The following is a 17,308-nucleotide window of genomic DNA, read 5'->3' on the forward strand; positions in this document are numbered from 1 at the left end:
CCCACCACTACCTCATGCTTCAACGTGGACATCCCTGCCATGACATAACCTGGAACAAAACTAGCAGGAAATGGCTCAGGTGTCACCCAGAACTGAGATGACATGTATTTGATAGTCTGTAGTCTATTCGAAGAAGGGAGAAGGGAGATAGGCTGGGAAGAGAAGAAAGAGTTAAAGAAAATCCCTCTTCTCTTCAGCATGAGCAATAAAATCCTTCAGCTCCACAGCTAGAGAGATGGCTTCCATGAAGAACTTAAGGGGTACAGAAACGCACCGACAGCATAAGCTACCAGCACCTTAAAGCCCACGCTATCAAAGCTTAAAACAGCTATAAGTTTTCAGGGAGAAAATAAAGAGAAACCTTTTAGATAGAGGTGAACGTCCCTTCTTCCCCAATGGTCCCTACATTTTTTTTTTCCTGCTAGAAGTGAAGGAACACATTAGCATGTACAAAACTGACTATAGACACCATAAGTTACACATGGGAAAAAGAGAGTACCATCCAGGTGAAAAGCAAGCCAGAGACACAAGGTCATTTGGTCCATGACAGACTTTCTGCTGTCTTCCCACAATTCACAGAGGGGTCTCTGTGAATCTGGCAGGTTATGCTGACCCTGCCTGTTACCTCCAGATCTCCCGGGCACACGAATGGGCTCAGGCAAGAGCCACGTGGTGCATTACGGAGGACCTCTGACCCTGGCGAGTCATGGAGAGAAAGCAATGTGAAGACAACCCAGGCCTGCTGTGACACTGCACTCTTTCACAGCAAAGGGAAAAACAAAACCCAACACAGAGCAACGAGGTGTCACTTCAGACCAAGCAGATGCAGTTGGTCTGTGGCGGAGCAAAGCAATGTCCTAAACATCTGGGTGACAGTGGGAACTGCAGCAATACACATGTGTCAGAAATCCAGCTGGGCATCCAAAACTTGAAGAAACTTACAAGATCTGTGCAGAGGAATGGGAAGAGTGGCTGCACTCGTGAGAGAAGGCGGTGATGGAGTAAAGGACAAACGGCCTTAGGGACATGCACGGCAATGTCACAAACCCATTTCTCAGATAATTTATAGATGCTAACAGAGACATTTTTAAAGGAGAAAACTTACAAGTCATTGGCAGCCCAACAACTTGATAATTCCATACTGAATGACATCGAGAGGATACATTCCAAGTGTGTCACCATGGGTATTTGTATTATGTCCTTGGTTTTTGCAAAGCATTTCACTGCTTCTGGAATTTTGCAGTGTGAGAAAGTATGACTGGCTTTCACGGACCCCACACTCCCATTTCTCTTAGCCTTGGGTTTCTTTAAAAAACACTCAGCCTTGGATATAGCTCAGTGCGTAGGGTGCTCACTTACTACATATAAGGCCCTGGGTTCAATCCTTGGTGTCATCTAAACCAAGTACAGTAGTGAGTGTCTGTAATCCTAGCACTTGAGAGATGGAGACAAGAAAAGTGTCCTAGTGAGTCTGAGGCCAGCCTGGGCTACAGGAGTCCTTCTCAGAAACAAATGAACAAATGGTTCTTAAATTTAACTGTTAAAAAGGAGAAAACACATGAAGCACCATGACTTGGGTATGCCTGCCTTTTTATCAGGACATTCTCCAGCTACGAGGGAAGGAAGCCGGAAGGACAAGGTCTACCTAATTCCCTGCCCATTAGCTGCTTTCCGATGTGCAAACCACTCTGGTCTCCCTGGACTGCTTAAGAGTTCAGCTGACTCCAGCCCTGTCTCTTTCAGGGTTTCAGGTTAAAATCAATGCATTAACCAAGGCTGCTGATCAAACTCAGTAACTGTAAGTTAGGAAGTGAGAGTGGAGAGAACAGGACAAATCCTGAGCTTTCTAATCTTTGGGACTTTCAAAAAGGCAAGTCCCCAACAGAAAAGAAAAGAAATTAAGATAGGTTTTCACTGTTGGAGCACAAACCAAGCACTTAAAGATTCATTTTCCAGCATACAGGGGAATCTCCAAGATCTCTTTGGACTCATGACACTGGAACAGAATTCCTGGCATTTTACTTTATCACCATTAGTGAAGTTTAGTTTCTAATATTTTTTTTTCAGGCAGTATCCTATGCAGACACTAACTGATGACTTCAGGGGAGTTCTAGAGAAAGTTCTGGATCATAGAGAAATGTCTATTTCACAAAACACAAACCTGAGCCTGCTAACGGGAAACAATGAAAGAAAGGCTGCAAGCAGAGTATGTGATCAACAGGTGACGGTGCATTTGTTTCTCAGAGGCAGCTCACAAATGCCTCTAACTCTAGCTCCAGGAAATCTGATGCCCTCTTCTGGGCTCTGGGGGCACCTGCACTCACATGCAGACATACACATACTTACAAATAAAATATTTTTTACGGGATAATCTGGTTCTGTAGAGAGTGATACTTGCAAAAATCAGGGACTATTACCAAAGAATTATTCTAAAATGTTCACCAGCTGCTGCGGCACTGAAATCATCCTCTCAGAGAATTCTTTGTCACTATACTATATATCTGAGGAATTAAATCAAATAAAGTTGATGACACATGACTACCAAGTCAAACTACTAAAATCAAATCAAATAAAGTCAATGACATGTAGATACCAAATTCCACTTGATCCTGGCCTCACATGTATGAAGGAAACTCTTTGTGTGTGTGTGTGTGTGTGTGTGTGTGTGTGTGTGTGTGTGTGTGTGTGATTTAGATAGTATTTTCAGTTAAAAATATATTATTTATAGAAAAACTGCTTCTGTGCCAAACTTCTAAAAATGTGACTTGAAAGAATACAAAAGTAGGTTGGGGGGCTGTATTTTATTAAGCATCTATTATGCAATCATTATTGAATTAAGTATCAAGAGGGATGAAAATAGAAATGGAAAGAGTGTCCCTTCACACACTATTTTTGCTCTGAGATACATTCAGTGCAGAGCAGAAATGTAAAACTTCATAGTATCACCTCAAGTTTTTTAAATGCTATTATGTGATAGGTATTGTACTGAGAACATCACATCAAAAAAAAGAGTATATTTCAAATTTTCAAACTCCATTACATAGATAAAGCCTAAAAAGGTAAAGGCACTGTGAGCATATGGGCATTGGTTGACTGCTTGCCTAGTGTGCTGGCACCCTGGGTTCTGATCTCAACACCACAATAATAATAATAACAGTAATAACATTAATTTGTTCAAAGATAAAGTTACCTGTTGGGTAGTCAGGCTGGGATGGAGCCACCATCCCCTCCCTATAGACATCAGCCTCGTGGGGCTGTTAAATTTAATGAAAATTAAGTAAAATCAAAAGTTGACACTGCAGTCATAGTGAGTATATTTCAAGCATTCAAGGATTCATTTCAGATTACCTTTGACCCCAGAGTTTATGCTTTTTTTCTATATGTCTTATTTCCTTTCCGGAAAATGTGAAGTCAAAGCAATAAATCATATGTCACAGACAAAAGATGATGGTGAATTAACAGAATCAAGACTTGTATGAACTGAAGCATTAGGATTAGGACTATGAACTATGGGGACAGGAACATCCAGCACGTTTACCCTTCCTCTTTGTGTATGTGTTTCTTTTCCTCTCCATTTCCCACATTATGTCTAAGGGGGGAAGCTCAGAATGTCACCAAGGATGGCCTCAAACTTCTGGGCTCAAATGATCCTTTAGCCTCAGATTCCAGGGAATCGAGAAAAAGAAGCACATTGCTATTCCTGACTGGGTCATGTTCACTTTTAATACCAACCTAATGCTTGGTAAAGCTAACAGAAAGGGTGAATGGCTAAATAAAAGTGGCTGGATAAAAGTCATGACATGGACCTAAAGTATGTATAATTTGGATTGACAGGTATAGAAGAGGTCTTGGGGGGCATACACTTCATCCTTCTTCTAGGTATTATAAAGAGTAGGGTGCATTTGTTGGGGGGCACAGTTACAAGTACTTCTACAGACAAAACCATCAGTCAGGAATCCAGATTCCTTCCAAATAGTTCACAGTTGTGCAGGAATTGATAATAACCCAATGCCTGGCTTGAGAAGCATTGATGAAATCAGAACGAAATCGTGGTTAAAAGTAGAAGGAATGCATGAAGCTAGCCCAGGCACAGTAAATAGCCTCATTTTTATATATCTCTACCTTTCATCTCACATGGTCAAGAAATCTAAAGAGTTTAGAAGGATAGTCCATGGACATGAAGATGATGACTAAATAGTTCCTGGAGGAAACAGGAAAGGAAGAGTGAACACAACAGGATGCCTGGGGACACAAGGGAAGACACTGAGATTCTGTGGCCTCTGAATAAGCAGGTGGACCTTGGGGCACTGTCACAGAAGGTCACTGTGTTTTTAGTCTTGCCTTCCTTTCCATTTCATCTCAGTTGTTCATCTATAAAGGAAGGCGCCTTTCAAATAGCAGAAGTCCTACCAACCCCCTCAAAGGCCCCCACGATGCTCCCACTTCCCAAACCTTGTGTGCATCCCTCTCTGTTAATGGCATAATTCATGTTCATGTCATTCAGCCAAGTAAGGTAAAAGTGAGTCTATGAATCAGCTCCACATCTGAAGTGCCTCTCAGCCGAGGGACAGCAAGGACTGTGCCCTGGTGTGCTGTCTACTTGGATAACATTGAATAGCAGTGGCAGGTCCTCAGCCGCTGTTCTGGTAGCCACAAAGCCACCCTGGCTCTCAGAAGGCACAATCTGCTGTTGCCTTTGGTCTGGTTTGCCAGGAAGCCCAGGATGGACTCCCCACCAGCACCATCAGGCTCAGGGAATTTGGCTAGCACCAGGCACCTAGACTTCTGCCAGGTAATTGGCTTTGGGGAAGCCGCTGACCTACTCTCCACTGAGTGGCTTTTGTGGACCTGGAACCCAGCCTGCTTCTCATCATTGATCAACCTTGGCCAAGCCAGCTGGCTTGCTCCTTTGCAGACAGCTTGCCTTAGGGAAACTGGTTGGTGGCTTCTCTCTCAACCTACTAAGAGAGAGAGAAAGAGAGAGAGAGAGAGAGAGAGAGAGAGAGAGAGAGAGAGAGAGAGAGAGAGAGAAACACAGAGAGAACACAGAGAGAGAGAGCGGAGAGAGACAACCCCCCCACACAGAAACAGACAGACAGTGTAAGAGAGACAGAAAAAGAGAGGATAATGTCACTTGATTGTGAAAGGCTGAGGACACTCATGACAACACAGAGTGTTGGGGCTGAAGATCTACACGGCTTTAACAAGGAAGGGGGGTACATTAGGTGTGGAACCCACAGAACTAAAACCACAAATGAAGCACTTTACTAAAGGATCCTTATGGATACAAAACCACGATATATGGATTTATATTAAATTGCAATGAGTTCATCCAAACACACACACACACACACACACACACACACACACAGAGAGAGAGAGAGAGAGAGAGAGAGAGAGAGAGAGAGAGAGAGAGAGAGAGAGCGCTACCTCTCTCTGGATGAGAATTCTGAAAACTTGTAAGGAAAATACACTACAGCAGAGGCTAACAGAACCCTGCCCCCTGCCCCCTCCCCCCACCTCACCTCTCACTCTACTACTGGCTTTTCTCCGAGCAAATGTTGAAGCAGGTTTTCCTACCCCCTTGGGGAAGAATCCATTGGAGGTATTTTATAATTCAGAAGGAATAAAACTGTAACGTATTAGATCAATGTTGGCTTCCTACTTCATGCTCACCAGTGGAAATGACAAATGGAGAACAATCAAACAAATGATTAGCTTTTAGTAGTATTCTAATTAACAGAAGGGGAAAGGAGCAGGGACACTCATGCCCTGTGATTTCCACCTTCTGTGTCCTGTAGGACAGGAAGCATGTTCTTGGGGGGAATTCTCAGTGTTACATTTAGGTAGCACACATGCTATCTATCCCACATGGAGTTTAACTGGTCTGTTTTTTTTTTTTAAAGGAAGTCTATCGAAATATACAGTTGTTTCTGAGACCCACAAGCACATAGAGCTTATGTAATTTTCTCATGTGGAATTTTACATACAGTAACACACAAATTTCTATAATACCAGTGTTTAAATATTCCTCCTTTAAAACAATGGACAAGATTTGAATATCCCAGCGGCACATCATGGCTAGATCTTCAAACTATCAAGGCAGAAAGCACTCAAATATATTCTTCTCCTCAAAGACTCATTTGGACAGAATCTCTCTCAAGTTCAAGTTCTAGAAATTGTCCCAAGGAATGAAATTTTGTTGCAAGGTGAAAATTTCTTCTCTGCTCCAATTTGGATTGAGTTACAATCTGACACAGACAAAAGCCTTAGATGAGGAATTTGTGGGAAAACCACAACTTGAATATTACTGGAGGGTGGTGGTGCATGCCTTTAATCCCAGCATTCAGGAGGTGTGAATGGGGCAGATCTCTGTGAGTTTGAGGCTAGCCTAGTCTACATAGGGAACTACAGGCCAGCTAGGCCATATAGTGAGACCCTGAGACCCTATCGCAAACAAACAACAGAGACAAAAAACAAAAATTCAAAGTACCTAAATTAGTTCAAATCCAACAATAACAACAAAAGGAAGTTATTTGAATATATATATATGTATATATATATATATATTTATTTATATATATATATACAAATACACACATATGATACACACATAATATATATATAACATTATATATATATTATGTGTCATAATATCAGCTTCTCATAATCCACAGCTGCCTGTGAAGAGTTATAAGTAGCAAGACCTGAAGCACAAGCTTGTCATCCCACACTTGGATGGCGGAGTCAAATTCTAGTCTACCCTGAGCTACCCAGTGAGTTCTACATTGGCTTGGGATACCATGTAAGACCACCAACCCCTAATATAATAAGGAAAAATTTATTCTGAGCTAACTTTATACTTAATATCTCCATAATTCATGAAGGGAAAAACTCTATTAGATAAACAGGATGGGTGATAGACCCAGAATCCCTGCTATAAATTCAAGCTCCCTGGAAAGTGGAAGAAATTTGGAAGATCTGTGATTTCCCTAAGCTTGACTTTCTCTGTGCAGAGTAAGCACCTACTGGGTGTGTGAATAGGGGCTGGGAATGATCATTATAAAGATTAGTCAAAAAGTAAGAATCAAGTCACAGCACACAGCATAAAGCCTAAGGCATTAAATCCTCAAGACACGGCTGCCTATGTTACCTTCCACTTCTTGCCTATTCATCCGGAGACAGACTATTCCAGTGGCAAAGCCACAAAAATATTTCTTTTAAAAAAAGGAATAAAGAAAACGAAAGGAAGAAAGAAAAAGAAAAGAGTCCATTGGACAACATAATGTCTATACATGGAATAAGTTTTCGTGGCACCTTAGATACATTCCCAATTGGCTTGAATGTCAAGACAAAGCTTACAGACAAGGTGCTCTCTGCCACTGCCTATATTATAACTTGGGAGTTGTGTTTAATGTTCTGCATTAATGAGGGTTCTGCTTGGGACGGGATTACAACTGTGACTGTAAGAAACACCAGGGAGGTCAATGTAGTTCTATTAACTGTCACCCGGCGCAGAAATATTTTCCGTGAATACCATTAAAGCCTTCTCCTCTCCTTTGTTCTCCTTTTTGAAGGCAGTAGGAACCCAAACTTCCCCAGCAATAATTTCTGTTTTAGACTTGGCAGCATAATGATATTAGACTTGAGGGGGGAAAAATCACCTTGGCAATGTCTTCTCAGGAGACTTCGTTTTTATATATATAAATTGTTTTTTTACAAAAGAGATTTTGTTAGGATAAATTACTAAGCAGACTCATTCAAGGGGTAAAAACAAACCCACTTGTTACTAAATGACCCAGCAAGCTTTATATTTTTTAAAAAGGGGAATCTGCCTGGAAAATGCTACACCTTCTAAATGGCCATTTGATTATAATGGGAACTGTGGAAGCCAGGGGTAATTAGAGAAATGGCTGCTCTGTACACCACCTGCTGATAGGGCAAAGCTAGAAGATGCTCCGGGCTCCCTGGCCATAGATGGATCAGGCAAGAGCTGGGGCTGCAGCAGAAACTGTCCAGAGATAATTCTGCTTTATATTCTGGGGTGCAGAGCAAATGACCAGAGAGCTAGGACCAGTGGCTAAGTGAATAAATCCCCAACTTGTGCTCTGCCCCACATATTGGTGCACACACTCCTCTCTCTCAGGGTTGGAAATGGGTAGGGGCACAGCTGAGTGTAGAGTTCTTGCCCAAAGTGAATGTGGTGCTGGGTTCCAACTCCCTTACTGCATCAAATAAAGACAGGTGAGAGAGAAGAGGAAGGAGGAAGAGGAGGAGGACTAGAAAAGGGGAGGAAGATGAGGAGGAGGAGGAAGCGAACAGGAGGAAGAACAGGAAGCAATGCAGGGCCAGGTCACGCGCTCTTCTCTGCATCAGTCCCCATCCTTGTCCTTCTCTTCAGCTGTACCATCCACTTCCAAGTAGCGCTCACGGGTTAGAATTATGATCAAAGTCCCGTCCTAGGTATATCACTCACGTATATATTTGAGGCTCCGGCTACCTTGTTTGACCCACGAACTGGTTGTTTTTTATGGTTCCTAGAACTCTTTCATATAAATGAAGGCTTGGGGTACTGCTGACAAGTGGCCAGCTGACCCATTGCAGAACAGGAAAGATCCCACGACGATCACAGCCATAGCAAGCTTAACACAGAGCAGGGATGAACCTGGGCCCACCACAAACACACCTGACATTTGATTCTGTCTCCTCTTCAGCTATAACTGGACCTTGGAAAATTCACTGCAATTCTCCAGACCTTGATTTCCTTATCTACTTAATGAGAATCTGACATCTGGGGCTCCATTGTTCTATAACAATGGCTCTCAACCTATGGGTCAAGACCTCTCTGGGGGTCAAGTGATCCTTTCACAGAGGTCATCTAAGACCACCAGAAAACACAGATATTTACATTACGGTTCATAACAGTAGCAAAATTACAGTTATGAAGTAGCAACAAAAATAATTTTATGGTAGGGGGGTCACCACAACATGAGGAGCTATAATTGGGGTCACAGTGGTTAGGAAGGTGGAGAACCCCATGTGAACAGTCACTCCTTCCAGATATGGATCCCCACCTTGTTTTCCTACTTCTCTGTCAATTCACAAATGCCCACCAGAAATCCTCTGGATTCCCTCAGGCTTGTGAAGAAAGATGCCTGAATAATATCAACTACCTTCACTGTAGGAACATATTAACGAGGTCAACATTAAATAAGAAGATCTAACTGAAACACAAAGAAGATACATATTGGTGATATCCCTCATTTATTTGTCCCAATAAATGACTTTTTCCAGTTTCAAACATACTTGGTTGAGCTTCTCTGTTCCTACAATTGCCAGTATTTTTTACCTCAAAAACATGACATTAAAACTTCAAGTAATTTCTGACTGGCAATAAACACAGCAACCTGTGATGAGATTTCAGGTACCCATAGAAATAAAACCATACTGACTTCACCTCACTGTCTTGACAAGACCTGGTTAGAACTATGAGGAAATACATAGCAAAACATAATGATCATTGCTTTAGTCCTGAGAATTCAGATACTACCAACTGTCCCAGTGTCCACGCAACTTTCAGTTCAGTTAAACGTGCCAAAATAGCACAGTCCTTGTTCTATGTATGGGTGTGTGTCTGTGTGTATATGCGTGTGTGTGGAAGAGGACAAACTCACTTTGCTGAGAACACCTCACCTACCTAATTTAGAAACAGCTCTCACTGGCATACAGTTTATCAATTACGTTACCTGGCCAAATGGTTAGATCTTAGAGATCTGGATTTTTATGTGGGTGCTAGGGGCTGAACTCGAGTCATTGGGCTTCCAAAACAAACAATGAACTGAGCCATCTCCCCAGCCAAGCTTCTATCCTCCCAGGAAAAATAAGAACTATTTAAAGAGCGGACAGTCTAGGAGTGAGTGAGTCCCCTTCTCCCCCGTTGCAGACAACCATACAGAGTCTCAGGACCTGACAGTCTTGCTCATCCTAGTGCAGGCAATGAGGCAGTCAGAAGCAACAATGCAAGTGCAGTATCTTGTCAGTACCCAGGCAAAGCTGGACCATGAGTTGAGTTTCCATCCTGTGGCTTTCTCCCACTAAGCCACCTCTTCCTCCTTCCTCGTGGGCCTCTTCTGCCCTGTTTACTCCATGCTGAAGCTAAACAAATAATGTACCTAGAAGTCTGTACTTCATTTTAAAAAGTGTAAAGCAGGGTCATGGGAGAGGTCTTGGTGCTTAAGTACTTACCTTGCAAGCATGAGGACTAGAGTTCAAATACCCAGAAACCCAAGTCAATGTCACGGCCTACCTGCAATTTGGGGTGTAGGGAGAGACCCTGCTTTAAAGCAGAAGACTTGGGAGTGTAACTGTGGATGATTCCAGATGTCAACCTGGGGCCTCCACACACAGCAGAATGCATATGCAGCTATGCACACCTACACACAACAAAAACATCCATGTGTCCATACACTACACTACAAACACACACACACAACTGGGGAGATGTAAAACAGTATTGGGTTTCCTTTCCTCTTTGTTTGGTTTGAACACAGAAAAAGGCTAAGCTTTCTCATGAACTTTTTAAGAAAATTTTACTCACAGAAGTTACAAATGTTCTTTTATGATAATCTTGGGGACACACTCTGAAAGCCACTGACATCCTCACATAGGACACATTTTACATGAAGCTGGATCTTGGGTCAATATGATATGCATTTCCATACACATCCTATACACATACACACGATGCCCGGGGTCAGGCTCCTGGAATTTCCTGCTTATCGAAGCCCAGACTGTGTACGGAGCTCCGAAACTCTTGATCATCATACACAACTCGACAGGCAAAAATCCAGCAAGTTGGAGAAATGTCATAAATCACTACACTTCTAGGAAGCAAGTCCAGGAATCCGTCCAAATTCAAAGCCTTGTGTCTAGGCCCATCTGACCCCAAAGACTGAGCTTGACTGTCTCTGGCAGCATTAGCAGTCATGGGGCTGCTCCTTTATGTGGGCCACAGGGCATGGTGGATGGGGAATATCTGGTCCCTTCTTGATTGCAATGCTAAGGATGGAATCTAGGAAGTAGCATATGCTAAGCTGTACACAGCACCCCCTGCAGTATCTTCTTCAATATCCACAACTCAGATGTTGAATCTCAGAGTTAAAAAACTTCAGTAGCAGGTTTTTGGGGGCTGGGGAATTGATTCAGTTTTTTGAAAGTGGGTCTAATGTAACCCATGCCAGCCCTGAATTGATCCTCCTGCTTCTGTCTCCCAAGTGCTGGGATTACAGGCATGTGCAACAAGACCCAGCCCTAGTGTGTGTGTGTGTGTGTGTGTGTGTGTGTGTGTGTGTGTGTGTGTGTGTGTGTGTGTCAAAAAGAGAAAAAACTCTCTTGGAATAAAATATTGAAACTGGTACACTGTATTGCCTGTTTTGTTCACACTTTGCATAGACCCTGACATGGCTGGGGAATATGCTACCCACAATGCAAGAGTAAGAAAAGGCACAGGCTACCTGACTGCCAGGCTCTAATCCTGGCACTGGAGGTGGAAGCAGGAAGATCTGAGTTTGTTGACAGCTCCTTCTCCAAAGTATGTTCCTGGACAGTCAGGGATACTGAGATTCTGTTTCAAGAAAGGGAACACACACACACACACACACACACACACACACACAGGAACATGCTCATTGACACCAAAAATACCAGTTGAAACAAACAAAGGGGTTCCAGCTAACACTTGTGTTGGAGAGAAAAAAATTAATCATCTCTCTGTATCTCTCTCTCTCTCTCTCTCTATATATATATATATATATATATTATATATATATATATATATCCATAGGCATTCCCTTGTCGATACCTCACTAGTTCTAAGGTTATAGGCCTCTGCTATGCCCAGCGCTTTGTGGGTTCTGGGGAAATAAACACAGGTCCTCATGCTTGCATAGTGAGCATCTTACTGACCAAATCATCTCCCAGATTCCTTGATTGGTAACAATTATTTGACTTGAAAATTCTAATCTGGGCTCTGGAGAGATAGATCAGCAACTAAGAGCTCTTGCTGCTCTTCCAAGGGACCTGAGTTCAGTTCCCAGTACCCAGGCTGGACAGCTTGCAGTTACCTATAACCTCAGCTGCAGGGGATCTTATGTCTTCCACTGACCTTCAGGGCCTTCTGTCCTCATGTGCAGATACCACACCAAGACACCTGATTCAGAATAAAAAGAAATCTTTCTAACAATCTAATCTCAGGCATCAAGCCTAGTTCACTTAGACTTCTGGGGCCAGCTTATGGAGAGACTGAAGTTACAGGCATTAATTCCTGTGTATTTTTTTTTACCCACAGAGCCAAGTATTCCCTTTCACTCCTTGGGCCTATCCCCTCACAGGGACACACCTCAATTAGCAGAGATTCCAGACAGTATGATCAAGAATTATCATTTTTTAGAACAGTCAAGACCTCGTTTTTCTGTAAGCTTTCAATGAAAACCTCCTCCATTCCCCTCAGGCAGTACTTTATGGTACACTTGGCGAATCGAGTAAAAGATACCTGTTAAAGCAAGGAAGGTTTCCATCAAGGCTGTTGAAATCTGATTTCATCTCAGACTCGAGAACTAATGTTGTTTTTTGTTTAACTAGATTTTGCCTGTCAATTTCCAGACCTGCTGTGCCGTCCGCCTGTATGGACCACTGTGGTCAACACGGGGGTTGTAGTAGCAAATTTTATTATGGACTGGTAATTGAATTGAACAGGTTTACATTTGAATAGATTTACTACACCATGATCTCTGACATACTGCACGGGACTCAAATCCCTGCACATCCATAAAGATACGTTTAAGAGGGTATCACCCTTTCCAGGCTTAGGGAGTGAGCCTTGAGCCACGGAGATGCCCAAGCATAATTGTGCATTTATATGCAGGGTGCAACGCTATATTTCACTGTATTCTCTAAGCCTAGAAGAAAACAATATTCCATATTTACTCACACCCATCCTATCTCTGCTTTCGGAGAGAAGGGTAACGGGGCTCAGAGAAATGAAGTTTTGCCACCCTTGTGTTCATAAGGAAGTAAATGGGAAATAAATTATTATTTGTGCATGGCGGCAACAGCAGCACTTCCCTTGAAAACGCATCCTCCAAAGGCTTGATAGCAAGTGCTGAAGAGGTGCGAATCACAGATAAGCACAGCCCGGTTTACTCTGAACAACAATGTTTAATTAAACACCACTCACAGCCTGCCTTCCCTCTCACCTCCTAGAGACTATGAGAAACATGATCTAAGAAGAAAGACATGCCCCAGTTCATCTTTAAAGCCGAAAGAGCAATCAGATGAGTAAATTACAGTATTGAAATCAAACTAATCAAAAGCTCCCATCTCCCCAGAAATGGAGGTGTGTCTCTACTCACTTCACTGTTTGAAAACAAAATGGGCATCTGAGGTGTACTCACACAAGGCTTTCATTGATACGTGGCTTCCATTGTATTTAAACAAATGGACTGCTTGTAAACGTAATGATTATTCGATTCTCAGGGCTTTGAGACCTTTCACTAACCTTTATTTTCGAGCACAAGTTTAGCTTACATCTCCCCATTCAGAGTAAATGGTAATATAAATATAACCAAGAGCAAAACCCAACTGTCCAACACGTATAATTCTGAATTATGTTTTAAAGGGATTTTCTACATACAGCATGGGGAGGGGTTGGTCCACCCTGTGAGTTAGTTTCTGTGTGCTACTCTGCAAGAGGGCTTAAAGCATTGACTAAGCAAATGTATAACTTTTAAATAGTTCATCATCATCATCATCATCATCATCATCATCATCATCACCAGAACCTAAAGCAGCTTTTCTCAACCTGTGGGTCTTAACCCCTTTGGGTATCAAATGACCCTTTCACAGGGGTTGCCTAAGACCATCAGAAAACACAGAAATTTACATTATGATTCACAACAGTAGCAAAATTTGTGATGAAATAGCAACAAAAATAATTTAGTGGTTAGGCTTAATGGTAAAGGGTCACAGCATTAGGACGGTTGAGAACCACTGACCTAAAGGAATCTGGCTTGTACTTCAGTTAGGTTGGTTTGCTTGTTAAGTCATGTGTTCAGCCTTGTCAAAAATTAGCCTTTGGGCAATTTCATATACATATTTACCACTAACCGAGCAACTTGTGCAGCATGGGAGCCTGAAACAGTGTCTGGTGTGTGGGAAGAGCTGCATACACACAAAAGCAGCAGATGGGTTGGAAACCAGAGCTTGTCAGTGACATCATCCTTTCTTTCCAGAGTTACCCTGTCACCAGTCTTCACGAATCCCTCCTTCCTCATCCCTGAGCTTCTGAGACCCACCAACATGGGTCTGCCTCTACCATTCTTCCTCCTGGTGGGTCTCGCTCTCCGCCTCGTATTCATAGATTACATATGGTACATATAATCAAATCAGGGCACATCTTTTTCCTTTATTTTTTTCTGTTTGATATTCTATCATTGTCACCTGACTGCAATACTTTAAGGTTACAAGTTTACTGACAGCTGCTTTCCAAGGAAAGAACCAAGCTGGAGATCGAATGGAGAAACTGAAAGTTTTACTTTTTCCAGTAGACAAATAAAGGCCAGATGACTAGGGCAGGAATCCCATGTCCCTGAATTTGATCCGTTGTACTAATTCCCCTAAGAGAATTATACCAAGAAGGCACTGGACAGGTACAGACGGGTGAAACTATGCAAGTCTAGTAACTAGGCACTAGTGATGCCCATTCTCGTTTGCAAATATGAGAATGTAATAAAAGAAAAGGGTGAGGGGTCAAGCTCTGTAGTGGCAATTACATAATTTCTGATGTAGCAGAATCTATGCATTTCTATGTATAGTTAACTTGAGTTTCAAGCACCCTTCCATGCCCACAGTTTCATCTGGTGCTTTATGAAAACATCATATTCACTTAAAACTCCAATGGGCTTTCTGAATACAAAGAGTGTAGACCATGCACAGTATGTAAAATATCTACAAAATAAGCATGCACAGAGATTCATTTAAAAAACCTCCTAGGGGTAGGTTTCTCAGAGAAAAGGAGTCAATTTTACTCTATCTATCTCCAAGCTGAATTATTATTTTGCCTAAGTAAGCTGAAACATACAAGTCCGTCAGGACCTCTGACACACGTGGGAGAGGAGAATGTGCTCCACAGCCAATGGGTTCCCTTCCTGCTGCAAGAATGATCCAATATGGAAGCTCATGCAGTGTGGTCAGCACAGAGTTCACATTTCCTGAGTTGGCCTTCTTTTGTGGGTGCTATTCCTCGCTATAACCAAGCAGAGCAGTCATAGTGCCAAAGTCTGAGTGTAAAACATCGGTGAAAGCATGTGCTAAAGATAAGTTTGGAAAACAATACATTAGTCCTTAAACCCCAAACTGGCTTACAGAAAATGAGAAGAGGGGGGTGCAATGTGAGAAGCCTCTTGATGTGTCTCCATCTTCTTCCCTCTGTAAACTGTAAAGATCAAAGGACCGGGCCTGTTGGCACAATTCTGTTCATATCACAGGGTCCTACCTTCTGGTTGGTGTCAAGCTGTTAGCCATGAGGTATTAGCAACTCTTTAAGTCTTCTGCCATCAGATTCGGGCTACCTACTGACCCACCTTCTCTGGTTGCTTTGGAGCTGCTCTTGACCCCTGTTCTGATTGCCACCCCCCAGGCCCCCAAACCAGAGCATACATTCTATGCAGGACCACTTACCTTCTTTCAGCATGCCCACTTTGAGACACTTCATGAAGCGACAGGCCTGGCAGGATTTGCGTCTGCGCTTTGTGATTTCACATTCGTTCGTGGCTGGGCAGCTGTACTCTATGTTACCTACAGCACAGAGTGTGAGGGAAAGAGACAGTCAGATCGGCAGGACAGGAGATGGAGGCAAACCAAAGAAAAGGTTAACTTTGGCACCCCGACCCCCAAACTCATGTGAGAGTCATCACAAATGTGACACGTGCCAGGAAGCTGGATATGGGGCTGTAGCCATAGACTGCACCTCTACGGGAGCAGCTTGACATAAATTAGTACTTCCAGAGAGGCTGAGGCAGGAGGATTGCCACAAGTCCAAAGCAGCTTGATCAACATAGTAAATTCTAGGCCAGCAAGGACTTCACAGTGAGACTCTTTACAGAAAAGGGGAGGGAGGCTGATATTAGCCTCTTATGATAATAATGTACTTAAAAATTTCTTTTGTATTAGAACATTTTGGAAGACTTTTATTACGTGTGGGATTGAGGCAACAAACAATCACTAAGCAAAGTTGACCCACACCAAATACAGTCTTTTAGAAGAGATTCTGAAGCCATCTGTGCTCATATAAACATAAACAGCAAAGTCTGGAGAGATGGATCAGTGGTTATGAGCACTCAGGCTCTTATGCAGGATATGGGTTTGATTCCAGCACCCACATGGGGCTGCTTACACTGGGCTGTAACTCCAGTTCTAGAGGATCCGATGCTCTCTTCTGGACTCTGCTGGCACATACAGACAGCAGACACACACAGCTACACATAAAATAAAAGAACTAAATTTAAATAAACAAACAAAATGTCACATCTGGATCACCGTCTATGAAGACTCGGGCTTTGGGACAAGCTGCATGTCCTCCAGCTGTATAAACCTCTCAGGGCTCAGTGATCTGAAGTTTATTGTGAGGCATTTCTGTTAGCACCTGGCCTGCAGGGCAACAACATAACTCTTCTGCCATTCTGGCCAGGCGGAGCTTCCCAGGATGCTGAGGATGACGATGGTGGGAATAATGGCTGCCATTGCTATTGCCATCTTCATGGTGCTTGTTACATTATTTGCATGATTAATTCCAAACGCCATGGAGTTTCCATGACGACACCTTTTTAACAGTAGACTGTATCATTTTCAGTTATATGTAACAATCTGAAGTGAAAAACATGTAACTGGAAGATCTAAACTTTGGATGTTTCTCTGAGACAATGAAGTGTGTGGGGTGTGCTCCGGGCAGCTGCAGCCTTGTAAAGAAGCTGCCTTGAAAAATAAAGGCTGTCTCCACTGTCAGCCCCTTCTCAGAGTGCTTGAAGGTCTCTGGCTACTTCCTAACCCTTTCCCCTCGTGATTAAGTGCATTAGTAACCTAATGAAAATGCATCCTGCTTATTGCCCTCCTGGGAAGGGGGAGGTCATCGCACCGAATGCATAAATTGTCATAGGAGAGGGTCCGGGCATAATTGCAATTTTGCTGTTCCACGCTTGCTGTACTCAGGGTCCATCGAGTCCCCTGAAACATGCGCAGATCCAAGTAATTAGCA

At 42.8% G+C, this 17,308-nt stretch overlaps 1 protein-coding gene across 4 annotated transcripts in view; it reads right to left on the reverse strand.

Annotated features, from left to right (window-relative positions):
• Esrrg (estrogen related receptor gamma) overlaps window positions 1–17,308 on the reverse strand; it is a 210,826-nt gene that overhangs the window by 126,116 nt on the left and 67,402 nt on the right. For 3 of the 4 annotated variants that reach the window (XM_027418726.2, XM_035445624.1, XM_035445623.1), the window contains one exon: window positions 15,736–15,852. The exons of the other annotated variant lie outside the window; for it this stretch is intronic. In XM_027418726.2, the coding sequence (XP_027274527.1) occupies window positions 15,736–15,852 (117 nt within the window). The remainder of the gene's footprint in view (window positions 1–15,735; window positions 15,853–17,308) is intronic. 4 annotated transcript variants of the gene reach the window in all.

The sequence above is a fragment of the Cricetulus griseus genome, chromosome 5, assembly GCF_003668045.3.
Source record: "Cricetulus griseus strain 17A/GY chromosome 5, alternate assembly CriGri-PICRH-1.0, whole genome shotgun sequence".
In the NCBI taxonomy this organism is placed as follows: domain Eukaryota; kingdom Metazoa; phylum Chordata; class Mammalia; order Rodentia; family Cricetidae; genus Cricetulus; species Cricetulus griseus.